Source organism: Populus trichocarpa, chromosome 3 (genome assembly GCF_000002775.5).
Source record: "Populus trichocarpa isolate Nisqually-1 chromosome 3, P.trichocarpa_v4.1, whole genome shotgun sequence".
Classification (NCBI taxonomy): domain Eukaryota; kingdom Viridiplantae; phylum Streptophyta; class Magnoliopsida; order Malpighiales; family Salicaceae; genus Populus; species Populus trichocarpa.
The window spans coordinates 16,800,156-16,818,245 of record NC_037287.2 but is presented as its reverse complement, the minus strand read 5'-3'; the positions used below and the strand labels follow the sequence as shown (position 1 = coordinate 16,818,245).

At 32.1% G+C, this 18,090-nt stretch overlaps 1 protein-coding gene and 1 pseudogene across 2 annotated transcripts; one reads left to right on the top strand and one right to left on the bottom strand.

The window, feature by feature from the left end:
- Positions 1-1,434: 1,434 nt before the first annotated feature.
- LOC18097096 (uncharacterized) lies at positions 1,435-3,398 on the top strand (annotated as a pseudogene).
- A 4,044-nt stretch (positions 3,399-7,442) lies between these two features.
- LOC18097095 (plasma membrane-associated cation-binding protein 1) lies at positions 7,443-8,979 on the bottom strand. Of its 2 annotated transcripts, XM_024596721.2 has the most exons (5): positions 8,824-8,979; positions 8,574-8,728; positions 8,306-8,395; positions 8,114-8,198; positions 7,443-7,991 (listed from the first exon to the last, which is right to left on the bottom strand). In XM_024596721.2, the coding sequence occupies exons 2-5, from the start codon at positions 8,682-8,684 to the stop codon at positions 7,672-7,674; spliced, it is 606 nt and encodes a 201-aa protein (XP_024452489.1). In that variant the 5' UTR covers positions 8,685-8,728; positions 8,824-8,979; the 3' UTR covers positions 7,443-7,671. The 2 variants fall into 2 exon arrangements, with proteins under 2 accessions (XP_024452489.1, XP_006385859.1); XM_006385797.3 differs by having other exon boundaries at positions 8,574-8,878.
- Between the last annotated feature and the right edge of the window lie 9,111 nt (positions 8,980-18,090).

The following is an 18,090-nucleotide window of genomic DNA, read 5'->3' as shown; positions in this document are numbered from 1 at the left end:
TTTATACATGATATAGTCGAGACCGTCGTATAACAACCATGAATGATGCTAGACAATTAAAATTGTGATTCAAACCATTGATGAGACACATTTGCTATTCATAAACTGTGAAGATGGTACAAGTTATACTTGTTGAAGTGTTTTTTAATAAATCATGGTTAATGTGCGTATTTGAAGTTAAATTTAAAGTGGATTTCATTTATTTTTAGGATTAATATTTTATTAAAAAATATTTTTTTATTTAAGTTTTTTAATATTGAACATTAACATAATTAAAACAAATTATATATAAATAATAAATTAATCTCAAAAGCTCTTAGTAATTACCATAATTAATGCTTTATCAATTTTAGTTTCAAAATCCACTATAAAAAAAAAAGTGAAGGAATAATTATCTACACTATTTTTCTAGATTTTATAGTCTTTTTCACCTTATTTTTTTAGAGTTTTCTCCTCTAGTTTAGAGCTTAGGTTTGGTTTTGTCAAGAAATATTTTAGTCATTAACTTTGATTCATACATCTTGTCTTTAAAGTATATAAATAATATGACGGTGTTGGAATCTTGAGAGATTTATTGCAATCATTCAAGTTACACTAAGTTAGGAGCAATAAATCTTTAAAAATAAATAATTCATCAGTGACAACAACAAAAATTTTATTATTTTAAAGATTTTTAAATAGTATTCCTCTTTGTATTAATCTAAACATAGATATATTATGTAATTTATGTGCATGTTAGAAAGGATTGTATTTCAATCTCTTGTATAATATATGCTTAATTAGCATGCATATTAGATTTTAGTTTTGATTACAAGTTTGTTATAATATATAAAATTATATGTTTATATCTTTAAACATATATGAATTCTAGTTTTTTTAGACAATTTTTTTATTTAATATGTTATCTATTCGCTAGTTTAATTAATCACCTGATTTTTGAACAACAAAGTATCACTAAAAAGTAATTTATTATTAATTAAAAAATATTGGTTTAAACTTTAAAGGCATGTTAATTATCTTTTAAACTTGAAAGGAATCTAAAAAAAGAGAGAGGAAAAAACCCTTCAATAGCCGATAACAAATCAAACATTATAGACATTTCCCCAAAACATTGTGGCTGCTAGTACACCATAAAAAAAACTATAAATTAAAAAAAATAAATCCAAATAGCTACTCTTTGCTGATAATATAGAACCCCCCCTCTCTCAGCATTTGTTTTCTTCCGCAGCATCAGTAAAAAAATAAAAAATCAGCAGCAGCAGGAGGAGGGAGGCACAGCCAGTGTTGCACAAAACAGGTAATCCCTCTTCAGTTCCCAGATTCATATCTCTAATCTTCTATTTGCTTGCATATTTCTTTTTTTTTACTTTTTTTCTTAAATACCCACCTGTCCCGCTTACTGTTTCTTGTAATTTGATCGTGCCATTTTACTCTACACGCATATTTATTGAATCCCATTACTATAATTTATTGTCGAGTGACCATTTAGCTTGTTTATATTGATAATGATTCGTTTTATTGGAAACCAATTCAGTTCTCAATGCATTGATACCTATCAGGTAGCTAACAAGATGTCCCCTAAAACGGCACAAATAATCCGCCTTGTGAGTACGCATCCTGAGGTTTATATACGAATCATGTGATGATTCGTTTGCGTTTGTCGAAGTGCTTCTAGCTGATCGAAATATTGTAATAGATCACTGTCCAAGATTGTGTTTGGAAGTGGGTTGTGGTAGCAGATATGTTATTGCTTCTCTAGCTCTTATGCTTGGACAGGAAGTTTCAGGGGTGTCCTATATTACCATTGATATTAATCCTCATGCATTGAGAGTGACCCTTGAGACGTTGGATGCTCATGGTGTTGATGCTGACTTGATGTGCGTGGATATTGCATCCGGGCTTGAGAAGAGGTTGTCTGGGATGGTGGATGTGATGGTTGTCAACCCACCATATGTACTGCCAATGCCTGATGACGAGGCGGATAATGAAGGAATGGCCTCGGCGTGGGCTGGAGGGAGGATTGGCAGGAGTGTAATTGATAGGATGTTGCCTGTTGCTGATAGACTTTTGTCAGATAAGGGATGGTTATACATGGTTACCCTTACAACAATGATCCTCACATAAATGTCTTCTGATGAGAAAGAAGGGGTATGCTTCTAGAATTTTTGTTCAGAGATCAACAGAAGAAGAGAGCCTTCACATCATCAAGTTCTGGCGTGATTCTGATATTCAACTGGATGCAAAGGAGATTTCAACAACTAAGAAATCGGTTCCTGCAAGGGTCATGGATCCACTTGTTTCATAACTTCCTCAATTGCCATTCTGGAGAAGTTGCAACAGCAATTGTTTATGAATCAGAAGGTAAACAAAAGGTTCGTGTTTTTGCCTGCCTCTTCTATATTTCTCTCAAAGTTATCTTACTTCGTTGTATCCTATATGATTATTTTGCCTGACAAGGGGTTTCATGACAGCAAAAGCTCAGATTTTTGCAGAAAGCTGTAGTCTCTCTCTCTCTCTCACTCTCTCTCTTGTATCTATCATCCACACTAACTCTCCAACATCTTACTTTTTATGTGATTTGGAGGCAAGGCCTTCTAAATAGAGTTGGACTAAAGGGTGACCAAACCATTGAGCTAACCTGATTCCTTCTCTAATTCGCTCTTTTATTGTTTACATTTCCTTTCCCTTTTTCTTAAGATGATAGAAGGGTAATTAAAGAGTATATAAAAAAAAATGAAAGCATTTCCCGCTAATGGTAAACAATATTGAGAGTTTAAGGTTGGAGAAGAGAACAATATAGCTGAATAGTCTGCTCAAGAAGACCCATCATGATAACGTAGCAAAATGATTCAATTTGCCAGCGTCAGATGAAATTGTTCCAAGATACCATGCAGACAAAGAGAGAAGAATAGAATAAGTCTTCATATCAGAGATTATTAGCTCAATTCTGATGAGAGGCAACCAGGGTCAAGCCAACCAGAGAGTAAGTATCTGCCCCCAGCAAGATTATTTAGGAAACTATCAATGAGTAGCGATTTCATTTTTTTGCTTTTCTTTTTGATAATTTCATATTGCCTTCTTGATTAACACTAGATTATCTACTTGTTACAAGTTATTTGATTTTCTTTTTTCCAGGCAAGTTGATCTGGTCTCATGTAACCTTGCATTTCAAAAGACCATTTTTGCATTTGAGGATTATAACTCTAAGTTTGTAGACCTCTCTTCGAGATACTTTTAGAATCCATGGATCTCATTGTTGAAAAACTTCACATGAGTCCCTTGTCGGCAACCTGGGTGGAGGAAAAACTTCTTTTCTTCCTCTGATACCAGATGCATTGATTTATTGAGTCCGGACTGCTTCTGAAGATCATTCTATCAAGATCACGGCATTTATGATCTGTTCCTGTCCATTAGCTTTTGGTTTATGGCAAATGCTTTTAAATGTTATGACAAAACTAGACATACCAGGTTTGCTTACAACACTGTTGACCACTGTTAGGTGTTCGATCTGTCCGCATTGGCTTCTGATATCGTTGGTCACTTTCAATCACAAGAATTATTTATTATTATTGTAGATAATCTGGCTAATTAAGGAATGGCCTAGTCGCCAGACTAAAATTCAGGGTGCTTGTTCTGCCATTGAAAGAAGCTTGTTTCATCGCTAAATTCCCCTTCACAACCGAAATTCTTGCTCATGCACGAACTTCGGCCCTAGACGTTCCCAAACGCACATAGCTATTTAATGCAAGCCGGCTACAACCCAAAGAGTCACTTGGAGAATGGCTTAAAGTCTTCACTGATGAGATACTAAAAAATAAGTAGTTTAGGATCAAAGTTTACATGGCAGATAAGCTGTTAATCTTTTAATTTTAATAATTTAATTTATTTTCTCTAGTTAAGGTAATTAATAGTTTATACTTGGTGTCTAATAAGGCAAGGCGGTTAGTAGTTATTACCTCCAAGAGGTTCTTTTTTTATAGATATGAAGAGTTTAAGTATTTTTTTAAAGATAGAAAGAATAATTATATTTAAAATCTAAAAATATATATGTTAAAAATATTAATAATGACGAGATTGAAAATCTAAAACTTGAAGGATTTATAGGGTATTTATAATTCATGAGTCTTATTTTTTATCTTTTAGTGGAGATAAGAAGATAAATTATATTAATGCAATGAAAAAATGATAAAACTTTGAGAGATTTTTTATATATGTGTTTGGAAAGTAAAATACAAAATATAACTAATTTTAGGGAGTTGAGTTCTTCTTTTGTCTGAGCCCAAGGAAACTGGATAATCTCCCTTGGTCATGCCGAAGACGACTGAGCTCTTCCCTTGCCCCCAAGAAAGCCTGAAATTGTGGGTGTTTTAGTGTTTTTTTAGACCAATAAATTTGGATTTATCACCCACTTAACAAAAAACTTAAAAAATATATAAGATATATTTATCAATTATGTTTTATGAAATAAAAATTATCTTTACATTACCAAAAAAAAAAAAAACTTTCAAGTACGAAATCAAGATTAAGGCTCTACTTGTCAACATAGATAAAAATAATAATAATTTTTTAAAAAATATTTTTAAATTCCTCTTTTATAGTTTTGCGTAAAGTTTTCGTTCATCTTAAATCTGCTTTGCCTTGATATGTGCTTTCTCAGATCCAGGAAGAGGATGCGTGAGAGAGAGAGCTTTTGCAGGTGTAGGATAACAGTTGCCATGCCCACCAAGAAATTGTTAAATTTATTCTGATGATCGGGCTATGAGCCATTCTCAGATTAGTTTGCAGCTGCAACTTATATGGCCCACTGGGCAGTTCAAAAGATTTATCCAAGGGTAGCTGAATTTCTCTGTTTTTTTTTTATATATATAAAAATATGTAATTAATGACAATTCCCTACCTTCCAAGGAGGTTTTACAAAATCTTTAAATAAACTAGAAAATTTATCTTTAAAAAAAGAAATTAGAATTTAAAAGCATAAAGAAAATTAACACACAATCTTAAATAGAACACTAAATCCAGAAAACTCAAGGAAAATAATAAAATTAGTCTTTCTTGAACCTAATGTTAGGAGATCTAAGGGTTCAATAACCGAAAAAATAGATTTTAATATTTAATTAGATTTAAGATTGGTTTGACGGTCAGATATTTTGTTATGAGTTTTTTTAATTATTATTCTAATCTGGTGTGATAGATATTTCCTTGAATTTAAATTTATAACACTAATCTATAAAAATATATATTAGACGATTCAAATTCAAATAATCTGGACGTAGCATATTCCTATTTACTTGCGGGGAATTTTCGTTAAAATGCCCCTGGACCTTCCGTTTCTATAAGTTCTATGGCTTCAAACCTCTTCCCAGAAGGCCTGCATTTACTTGATTAAAAGCCAATTTCTCATGTGGTGCGTTGTCGGTAGTTTATTTTCAGTCACGCAGAGCCCTGATACCTTTTCTTTTTATGAAAATTTGGTAGTTATTACTTTTTACTTTAAAATATATTAAAATATTTTTTTTTATTTTTAAAAAATTATTTTTAATATCAACACATTAAAATTTTTTTTAAAATATTACTTTTTAAAAAAACATTTTTCAATCACATAAATAAAAAGAATCCCACGGTTGATAAGAGTTAGGTGTTAAAAGACAGGAACAGACAAATCCCTGAGTATATATCCCATCCTAACATTTGAATTGATGTCAAAATCAACAGAAACACACGTTTACATACGTGGAAGGTGTATTTGAATTAGCTTTACTTTTTTATTAACTGTCCAAAATCTTAATTTTTCTAAACCAAGAGAATCAGAAAAAATCAAAACATAAAAAAAACCAATTAAAATGATTAAAGAATTTTTAAAAAATATTTAGTTTGGTTTCGGTTTCAAAAACTAAAACTATATTAACTTGACCAAACGGGTCCAAAGGGGTGCTATAAATAAATAAATAAATAAAATTGTATCCTGACCCTAGCAATCAGCAAGCCAGCCGCCCCCGCCCCCCCCCCCCCCCCCGGTCTCTAACTCAAAGTTGCTCCTCCAAGCTCTCTGCTTCTCTGAATCTCTCACCTAAGCGTCCAAAAAAGATGTAACCCTAAATCATTCTTATTGACCCACACTTGAGCTTATATTGTCCCTTCTCCGCAGCAGTAGCAGTAGCGCCCCCACCCAGGACATTTTCTTCTCGTTGTTGCTTTGGTAAGATCCAAAGACTCCAATGGCAATATCGGCTTCAATGTTGTTTCTTTTTAAGACTTTTAATGGCAATAAATTTCTTTATTTGTCAAGTTAATTTGTAATGCTTTGCAAATTTAAATTTTATTAACCAGTTGTTGTGTGTTGTGAAATTTCTTCTACCATTAATGGAGATTTGGATTTCTGTTAGACCATTAGAATAGGACCAAAATCCAAAAAAAAAAAAAAAAAAAAAACTTGTATTTCTATTAATCACCCTAATATAATATCCATGCATGAATCTAATCTAAATATTAAAAGATAAGAGATAGTAAAAAAAACAATTACCCTAAAATTGATTAAATATATAGGAGTATCTTTCTTGATCATCGTTCAAGCCTTCTCTTACATCTCTGTCTTTATGTTTGACAAAATAGAAGATCCTGATATTTTACGACTGAAGTTGTTGTTTTTAATTTTTGAATATATATCTTCTAAACTACCCTTATTTAATTAATAAATGGGCCTTAATTGCAAATACAAAAACAATTATTTTTTTCTTTTTTGGCTTTCAGAAAACTAGAACGCACAAACAATTATGTGTACCCAAGCTGGTCGATCGCGTGGTAGACAAAAGAAAAGGCCCAAATATATATATAATTAAGCGACAAACAATAAGATTTTATAACAACAAACCTGATCTGTCCTAATAATTCATGAGCTCATACAATATGGTTTTCAGACACACAATCTGGTCTTCATCAGAGGGTACTTAGCACTGTCCAAAGTGTGAAATCAAAATATATAGCTGTAGTGCTCAGAGTCACAGAAGTAATCCATCCATCCAGGCTCCAAAAATAGAAAGAAATGTGTATCTTTTGCTAGCAGTTTATTTGTTAATAAAATTAATATCTTCCTTCTTAATTATATGTATAATGAACCTCAGCAATGAAGGCCAAAGCAAGGGGAACTTGTATAATCACTCCATTTTTTTTAAATTAATATGGAATTAAATGCTAATATAAGCTGTAAATAACTATTCCTCCAAGCTTTTAATTACAATGATTGGCATTCTTCTTTCCATGCTATTTTTAAAACCCCAACATCAAGCGAGAAATAATATTTTGTTCTTTGTCAAGCTTGACACAATAGAAAATGACATGTATCATCCAACATTAATATATAATTAGACAGACAGGCAAGCAGACGTAAAGCGGGAGAGAACAATTATTTATGATCCTATTCAAAGAAATTCAACTTTAAAAAAAAATTATGAAGAAGAAACCGAGTAATGTACCCCACCACTTCTCTAGATAGTAAATTAATATTACAATTTAAAATAAAAATAAACAACACACACAGAAATATATGATCCAAACTTACAAGGAAATTAAGGATACATATTCATAAAGAATAACAAATGTTCTTTTTTTTTTTTTCATTTACTGCATGTAACCTTTTTTCACAAAGACGGGATTTAATTACTTCTTGATGACGAGTCACGGCTTTGGTGGCTCTGCTTCCTCCACCTTGGCAGGTGTTTCAGCCACAGCTGGAGGTGGTTCAGTCTTCTCTGAAGCCTCCGCTACTACTGCCTCTTCTTTCTTCTCTTCCTCAACTACTATCTCCTTCTCTGTGCTAGTAGTTGCTTCCTCGGTTTTTGTTTCGGGTGCTGGTGCTGGTGCTGGTGCCTCGACTGCCTTTTCCTCTACCGGAATAAAGGTTGAGACTTTTTCAAAGACGAAGAAAATAGGACCCGAAACATAGGCTGGTCCATATTTTGAAGATGTTTCAGATACTAGTTTTGATCCTGGAAACTCTGCGCATGCAAAAATACAGCAAAGTAAATAGAGGTGGCAATGGTCAAAAAAAATTAACGCTTATTAAATCTTGAAAGAAGCTAAGGGAGGAAGAGAGGGTAGATTTTCTATATATATATACCGATTTTAACAAGCTCATCAAGGAACTTTTGAACTGAAGTAGATTGCTTCTTTAATCCTGCTTCTTTGGGATCCTTAACTAAGGTCTGTTTCAGGTTAATTATATATTTACAAGATCATGTTAGTATTTTGTTTCATGTATATATAAATATATAGGTAGCTAGATTTATTTGTGCGTGTGTGATTGACTGACCTTGATTTCAGCTGATGAAGCTTCATAGATTTCTATCACTTTAGGTTCAAGTTCAGTCTTCTTCTCTTCAAACTCCTTACTGATTTCTTCCTATTAATTAAAGCAAGAAAGATATTGCAAGTTCATTATAAAGCAGATACACAGCAGTACATCTACATGCTTCAATTAACATAGTAAATATTTTGTAAGCTTCTTTTGCAGCTAGTTATAATATTCTTGTCGAAAAAAGAAGAAATTCAAGAGTTTAAATTCAAGTTAGAAAGAGGACCTTCGATTCATCAAAGGTCTTGCAAGCTTCAGCTCCAGCTGCCTTCTTGGCACTGTCCTTCTCAAAAACCTTCTTGATCTTTGGAAGAACCTTTGATTTCCAATACCCCATTTCTCTCTTGTCTCAACTCAACAGATTAATCCAAACAACAAAATCTATCCAACAAAAAAATATGTGTGTGAATAATAAGCTAAAGAAGCAAAGTTGATGAAGTAGCCCAACGAGTCTGTGTGTATATTTTCTCACTTACTTTCGAACTGTGTGTAATGCCTCCGGGTTAAAGGAACATGATGCTAAAGAGCATGGCATCATATAGATACACTTGTAACAAAACAACCCCTTGTTTTCCAACTAAATTACCATAAATACCAGCTTAGTCATTCCCACCCGCCAACCTCACCATGCTAATGACCCTCTCTGACCCTCTGCTTCCCTACCAAAGGACAGTCCATGCAGGGCTATGAATGTCCACAAATCTGGGTAGATATGATTGAAAGAAAGGGTGGTTTTGTAAATAAACAAGTGAAGGGAAGGATAAAATAAGGTGGAGATGCCAGTTGGCAATCAACCTCAACGAAAGGTGGCAAATATGAGAAGTGGGTCCTCACTCAAATGTTGATGTTGACGTGTAACAAAATATGTCTCTTTCTTTGGCTTCTCACGTGGCTCCGCTGGTACTACTACTTTCACGCCGTCAATGACTACCCCCGCTCCTCCTCCTCCTCCTCCTCCTCCTCCTCAAGCAAACAAATTAAAACCTCTTGATTCGACAGCTCTAGTCCATGGTCATGATATTCCAACATTCATCTCCAATTTGCATTTTTATGAATCTTTTAATTTTTTTATTGATTGATTGCGTTTGTACCATTTTTCTATGGTGATTTATGGGATTGAGTCAATCAAATTCGGTAATTTAATCGTTAATTGTTTATACTTATTCCTGTATGATATGTGTGTATATCAATTGTGTATATAAAATGTGTAATGTTTTATATTTTATCTTTTATATACATTTTTCTGAAACAAGTTTTGAGTTTTTCTTAAATTTGATAACCTTATTTAAATAAATTTTGTAATCTCATTTTCTTTTCCATTAAGATATTTTAACCCAGAATTTATTGAAGAAAAGAAATATAAATATCAATATTAGAGTTCCAAATCATTTTACTCGATCAACTTGATCATAGTTTAATTAAGGATTTTACCTTCAAATAAATTGTAGCCTCTTCCTACACATTAAATGATTATATTCCATTATAAATATTAACTCGTGGTGTTTTTGAGTTGCCGAGTCATTGTAAAATAATTAGATCGATGGGATGCTCGAACATACAAATTAATTAAGGGGATGACAAACATACTTATATGCGTAATAAATGGGGTTCTGAAAATCTCAAATTCAATATATATATATATAATTCAAGAGAAATAAGGTGGAAAAGAAGAAGAAAAGGAAGAAGAAGAAGAAGAAACATATATAGCTAGCTCGCAGTCGCATGCACTTGGGGTGCTTGATTACAATTTCTGCGTCGGCAAAAACAAGGAGTGGAAGACAAGAAAAAGGATTAGTTAATGGTGGGGTTGATGCTAATGAAAGTTTTTTTCTATTATTTGATACCTTGAGACATTATGAAATATTGGATTTAGTACGTCATGCGTTGTTAATTAGCAGGAGGCTACAGCTAGATTACTTGACAAATATATATTATGTTGCAAACGCAGGTTGTTGGTATGTTTGTTTATGCTTAGGGCAATAATATAACAAAGATTGAACTGTCCTTCATTTGTAGATATCTGTCAACAGCTCTAAATCGGAGGCACAAGCTTTGATATATATATATATATATATATATCGAGGTTTTAAGCAACAGATGCACCTCATTGATCAGTCATTTAGGCAGTCTTAGACACCCATGGATTGAATATAATTAGATTATGTCAATTTTTAACTACGGTTTTGTAGACTAACAAAAACTTTGACAAGAATAATTATCAATTATGCTTAATTTGTTCAACTTCTATCCACGATTCTGCTCTTGTCATCAAAGATTTATATTCTAAATTCTTTTAAAAAAAAGTTTGAAAGATTCCGGCCTACAGAAAAGGAAAAGGAGAGAGTAAGATTCTACGGGTAATAATATTCAAGAGATTTGAATGAGCAATACTTTTGTAGTGTTTGTTTAGGAAGTTGTATTTGTGTTTTGCTTAAAACGCAGATACAACATATTTGTTAATGAAAAAAACATAGTTTATTGTTTATAGATTCCATGGAATTTTGCATTTGAAACGTAGGGGGAAGGAAAGCAGCAAGGAGCTGCTTCTTGGGCGGATGGCTCAGCGTTTTAGGTGAATAGTGGAGAATGGCTCCATTGTTCCGGCCGGACTAGGTCTGAACCCAAGCTCAAAATGCATTGAACCGGGTCTGAACCAGTAAAATAAAAAAATATTTTTTTTTTATTTTTTAATTGTCTTTTATTCAAAAAACTAGTGTTTAACATTATTCAATAACACTACATAAATTAGACGAAGAGCGCTTGAACACGTAACATTTGTAGAATTTGATCGCAATCCCAAATTGTAAATAGTTTAATGGAATAATAAAAAATATTTTATATAAAGTATTATTTATATCATGATATAATAGCAATAGTTAAATCTACAATATTTAAATTAAAAACCATTAATATTAATATATATATTTTTAAATTATTTTATAACCTTAATTTCAAAAGCATTCTTAACCAAATACATTAAACTATTTTTTATTCAATCTTAATTTCAACCACAGTTTTAATCAAGCATTTATAAATACCAAATTAACCTCAAATAAAAATAATTTTTATAAAATAACTTTTTAAAATTATAATTATAAAAACTACCACAATACCAAATAAAACTTTTTTTTAATTTCACAAGCTATTGTTCTCCCAAAAACAAGAAAAGAGGATAATTCACAGGTTAATCCGCAGGTAAGATGGGGTTTTGACTTCCCATGTGTCATTCCATGCTACAGTATTTTTGAAAGTTACACCAGGGCTTCTCACTCAATGCATTAGATGATATTAATTTTACGTCAGAGGAACAAGGACATTCCCCTTTCAGAACCATCAACATTTTAATTTATGGGCTCCCAGTCACTTGGTATATATTTTGGTCATAGGAAACTAGGTATTCAGAGCCAAAAAAATGAAGAAAAAGAAATCAAGTATAATTTGATTTATGATCTTGATGGCACATGCCTCTCAAATGTATATATTTTTCCTTGATCAAGCTCTTTCGGTTCAATATTTTTTTTTATTATTAATATGGGTGTTCAGGTCATTTTACATGTACCTCGACTAATCCCACAGACCCTGAAGTTAACGACCATGTAAACCTCCAGTGGTCATCATATTAACAACCACATGGCTCGAACATGAGATTACAAGAAGAACAAATTTTTTAATCTCAAACTCTTATTTCTTGCATGACTAATTAATGCATTATTTAAAAATATCCAACTGCTATTTTCGTGTAATATAAAATAGTTAAAAAAATGATATTTGTCAAATCATCTGAGGGGACCTGATCCAAAAAACATATAATTGATAAAGACATGCTTCCAATGAGGCTCAAAATCAAACGTTAATTTTATATCCTTTAACATTTCTATTTCAGTTTGGTCCTCCTATCATTTTCTGATAACACAAATAGTAAAAGGAAACAAAAATTCCTATAACATTTGTTAGTGGTGTGATTTAAGAAATAAAAAAATTAATCCCCAAAAACTTGCAACCCATATCTCAATAAATTTCTTTATTTATTTGGTCCCTGAAGGTTTTAGAATATTTAATGAAGTCCTTAATTCATATATATCGCTAGTGCGTTATGTTCAAGAGTGTGTATTTTCTTTCTTCAGTAAAGAAGAAGCTAGTTTATCTGGAATTTGTTTTTAACCAATAACAATTATAATAATTTGAGATGGAAGGACTCAATTGAGAATATCTAAACCTTTAGAGTCTTAATTGACAAAAAAAAATGTGAATTAATTGAGAGTCACTGTAATAATGTATTTGAAGTTTGCCCTTTCATTCTATCATTATTCTTTCCTGGCACCAACTGGCATTTCCTTTTAGGGGCACAAAGCCACAACAAACTTAGTTGATTGCTTATTAGTGCCCTTGTCCTCATGTCACATTGTCGTGTTAGCTTCAAGGGAACGAAAGCCTCGCCAACCAGCATAAATGAACTCTCTAATGATTTCATTTGCAACAGTTTTTGCTCACTCATTTATTTATAAAGTCTAGATTACTACTTTTCAAAATTTTATGAATTAATAGTTTGTTTGGTATTGCAATGAAAGGTGTTTCTCATTTAAAAATATTTTTTAAATTTTTTTATTTTTAATATATATATAAAAAGGTGTCAATTTGATATATTTTTTAAACAAATATATTCTTTTAGTAAGCAACCGAAATCCCAAATAAGAGAACCAACAATATCCGATTTAATATTAATTATCAATAATGTCATATTTTCTATCTAATTAACCCACCTTTGAATCGAATAATTAAGGTCTCATCATAATTCCATTGAAGAACTTCAAATGATAACGTGGAGAATATGCATATCAAATCGCCAATTAAGTTGAAATTTTCTAGAGTTGAGTTTATCTTCAATTTTGAGCCCCGATGGGAAGCTGCGTTTCAACAACTTTGTCTCGTAGTACTGAATGAGGAATCTGCGTAGTAATACAAAAAAGAGAGAGAGAGAGAATTGTCATGGGTAAAAGTTTTCTGCCCTAGAATGTGGAATATAATGAACTCCAGCATAGTTATGTCGCAGCAATCCAAAATGTTGACCTAACCAAGTGGGGGGGGGGGGGGGGAGAGATGGATTAGTGTCAACTGCTTTGGCATCATTAATCAAGAAGATGACAACACACTTGCCGTTTGAGTGCAAAACTCCATTGATAAGGACTGGTTATTAGATTCTTTGTCATTTTGGAAACGAAACTCATGTAATCTCTGATTAGCTTCTCTCTATAGTCTTATCCAAGTTCATGTCTTTTCCAACCTAAGCATACATTTATTTATTTATTTATCTGTCTTTAGAATAATGATGCATTTGTCTTTGGATTCTGAAGGTAAGATTCAAATCCCAGTTTTAGCGGTGCTTGTTTTGTAAGGGCACCAACGGGCAAGCCCATTGGTTGTCTGGATTAAGATTATATACACCCACTCCATGCATACATATTTTGTCTCTCTTGTATCTTGATAGACATAAAGGTGATCGCTGGCGTAACAAAGAAGTCTCAAAAAAAAAAAAAACTGCAGACTTGAAATCTAAGAGTGTGTTTGGTATTGCGGTAGCTGTTGTGGTTGTGGTTTGAAAAAACTTGTTTTATAAAAAGTAATTTTAGTTGAGGTTGGTTAGAAAAAATAGGTGTTTGGTTAAAACTGTGGTTGAAATTGAGGTTGAACAAAAAATAGTTTAATGTGTTTGGTTAACAATGTTTTTGAAATTGAGGTTATAAAATAATTTTAAAAAATATATTTTAATATTGATGGTTTTTAATTTAAATATTGTAGATTTAACTATTGCTATTATATCATGAAATAAATAATACTTTATATAAAATATTTTTTATTATTCCATTAAACCATCTACAATTCCATTATGTACAAAATTCATCCGACAAGAACTACAGTTTCCATAATTTTTTGACCGTGCAATAAATTTAGATAAAATATTATAAGGAATAAAATTAATTTGATATTACAGTGCGAGTGAATTTAATTTACTCTACACTAGTTTTTTGGGGAAAAAATATTGTTTACAATACGAGTAAATTTAATTCACTATAAACTAGTTTTTTTTTAAATACAAAAAATAAACACATTGAAAAAAAAAAGTGCAAGTGAATTGTACTGTTCATTTGTTTTGAGTGAACAGTGCAATTCACTTTTATATATATATATATATATATATTCCAAGGATGGAAAAATTATCAAATGAGAACAGTATTTGTATGACAAGGTACACTGTTCGCTGAGACACAATTTAAAGAAAATTTTACTGGTTACAACGCAGACGCGGGTAAAGCAGCTTGGAGCTGCTTTCAACGGAACGCAAACGCATACGTAAATTTTGGTAGGTCCCATTAACAGTAAATAATGGTTTATCATTTACCAAACAGCTGATATCTGTGGTGGCATTAAAACGTGGAAGCTACCACGCAGCCAAACGCTTTCTAAGAAAAGAAATTCATGAGTTTCTCAATTGAACATTCAAGAAGAAGGATCAGCCGCAAACGAATTTATAATTCAAATAACGCTATTTTTTTTTTATCTCTGAAAACTATTTGAGTTCCAATCTCTATTTTATCAATGAAAAAAAAAAGAATGAGGATGAGGATGAGCTAACCTTAAAAGGCTATGGACCTTGCTATGTTTAATAATTTTATTTTTTAAAATTTATTATTTAGCTGGATATATGATAACAAGAAAAGAGGAAATTAAAAAATAATAATTAAAGGATGTAATTGGAAGGAAAAAAAACAAGAGCTCTCCTGGGCCTTAAAAAAAAGACTTGGCCCATGTCCCTAGGCCATTTTAATATTTTATCTTTTTGTAAGGGGCAGAAAGTCTGTCATCCACCCCTAATTCTTCTTTAAAAAAATAAGACAGATGTCATGTCATCTACTCTTACACAAATTAGTAGCCAAAAAATCATGGGTTGTTCTTTTTTGTCAAAACATGATTTATGATCTATTTTTGTCTTAAAACACCTAAATAACATAAAAAAAAAAACTAATTTATCAAGTTAAAAAAACTCAAAAAATGATCCAAGAACACAATCAAACCGAGTAAAATTTTTCTTTCTCGGCTTTGATATGTTATTTGAGGCAATATTGAGATTCAAAACAACCATCATCAAACTTCTCATATTAAATGAAACTCGTTGACACCAAAATTAACTTTTTTAATGTTTGGAATCGATGTCAAATGACTCTCCTCTCGCAAGAATCTAACAACTTTGTCTCTACTCTTTCAAACCTAAGAATTAAAAAATAAAAATAAATAAATTTTTGGATCAAAATTGAATTTTAAAGAATAATGTAAAGGTTAAAAAAGAAAGTGGAAGGATAAAAATGAATTTTTAAATCAAAATTTAAATTAGTAATGAAATTTCTTAGTATTTTACACTTTTATCTACTACTTTTTATTTTGCTCCAAGCTTAATAAGTTTTAACAAATTATACTTTAATTTGGGTACATAAGGATGCAAGAAAAGAATTTGACAAAAAAAGAAAGTGATGTGCTAGCTGTTTTTTTTTAGTATATGTTATAATTATAATTGTCTAAACTCTAAAGTCTAGCTGGAAGCAGACAGTTTGCTTGAGAACAGAAGGAACATGTGGCGTCATTGTAGTAAAGAGACACGTATGACCCAAATTTAATACAGCTGGCGTGCCCGATGATGATGGATTAGTGATGTTGATGCTAATGACAGCTTAGTAAATTTAAAAAGACTTTACTGAACAAATAATCCACAAGATTATATTATAAATATTTCACTGTTTTGTATTTGTAAGATAATTTAAAGTATTAGTGATTTTAGGATATTTGTTTTTTTTATTAATTATTATTATATAGGATAAATTCTGAAAATTGTCATGGTTAACATTTTACTCTCTGGTTGGTAATTCTTTATTTCTTGTAGGACATGAATTTTGTTCTCAGAATTAATATTTAAGAAGAGACACCTTCGTAATTCTTTGCAAGTTTTCAATAATTTATATTTTTTGTAATTTATTTACATCTTTATATTTTATGTTTGTATTGCTTTATGTTCGCTTTACTTTTTTTATTTATTTATGATAGATCCAAATAAAATAAATAAACCTCACTTATAAACCAAAAAACTTTTAAAATAGACCAAAAAAATACATTGAGCTCTGGTTATCAAGCTCGAGCCCAATATACAACTAAGGACCAAGGAAAATGAGCTCGGGCATGGTAGCCAAAGCTCATGCATAGTTGGGCGTGCGCCCCCCACCTGATTGGGTGTGCATTCCAGCACCCTTTTCAGGCTAGGACGCACGTCTCGAGCCCAACATGCGTGCATCCTAGCACGAAAAACTCTCCAGGCTCCCTTAAGCCTAACAAATCACTTTATAATGTATAATACTTAATATAAATGTAAGTTTATCTTTGAAATAAAAATATGTATCTCTGACATATATTTCCTAACAACAGATCTCTAGTAGAGGGCTTTCAGCCACTCTTCTTGAATAGAATTAACTTGGTCTTCCTAGAGCAATATTCCCACAATTACTATGGATTAATATCAAATCCTCCATTTTCCAGTGCAGTCTCGAACTAGCACATTATCTAGGTGATGCCAAAGGGTCTCTCATCAATTTACTAGGAATTGATCTTAGATCTCAATTCTCTAGTGCAGTCTTAGACTGGCACATTCTCAAGGTGATGTTAAAGAGTTTCTCACCAATTCGCCAGAGGTTGATCTTGAATTTTTCACTTTTCAGTGTAGTTTTAGACTGACATATTCTCCAGATGATGTCAAAGGGCCTCTCACCAATTAACCAGGGATTGATTTTGGATCTCTTACCTCTCCAATTTAGTTCTAGACTAGCTCCACTCTTTAGTGAGCGGCCCTTAAAAACCCATGTCATCACCAAGAAGGCTACCAACCTCCAAGAGCTCCCAAACCCCCACACCATCACTAGGGAGGCTATATACCTCCCACTCTTCGGTGAGATATTTTCTCAATTAAGGGCTTTCATGCCCCATGCCATTATAGGGAGGTCATATACCTCTCACTTTCCAGTGCAACTACTTTTCAGGGGATGGACTTGGTTTTTCTAGTGTAATAGAACCACCCTACATAAATTTGTCTCCTCTGCCCCTTATAAATTTCTCAAAGTATAGTCGTCGACATGGGTTCACTCCCCTCCTCCTTTTAATTTTTTTTTTCTAAGTATGGACATCATCATGTCACCCTTCTTGGGTTCCCCGCAACCCTTTAGAATTTTTTCCATGTATGGACGACGCCATGAGTCACCCTATTTGGATTCTCCTCAAACCTTTAAAATATTTTCTAGTCACCCTATTTGGATTCTCCTCAAACCTTTAAAATATTTTCTAAGTATAGACTCACCCTTCATGGTTTTCTACCAACCAAAATTTTTCTAATTATGAAATTCTTCTCCATAAGTTTCCCCTAATCTCTTAGAAAAATTTTCTAAGTATAGAGTTATTTATATCCCACCTCACTCCCCTAAAAATTTTATTAAATATGGGTTCCTCCATGGTTCCCCTCTACATACTTAAACATTTATTAAAAAATAGTACACACCCCTACACACAGGCTCTCCAGTTTGTTACTCGGGATTTTCAACCCCTCTTCTTATATGAAAAACATTTAATGAACTTGTCATGGTAACCAAATATTTTTACAAGTACCACGAAGACTTGGGAGCTACTGATGAATTCAAATAAAATAGACCTAAAAA

Coding starts and splice junctions, on each gene's coding strand:
- LOC18097095 (XM_024596721.2), bottom strand. CDS start 8,684: ATGGGGTATTGGAAATCAAAGGTTCTTCCAAAGATCAAGAAGGTTTTT. Junction 8,396..8,573: donor AGACCTTTGATGAATCGAAG/GTCCTCTTTCTA, acceptor TTTAATTAATAG/GAAGAAATCAGTAAGGAGTT. Junction 7,992..8,113: donor TGATGAGCTTGTTAAAATCG/GTATATATATAT, acceptor TTGCATGCGCAG/AGTTTCCAGGATCAAAACTA.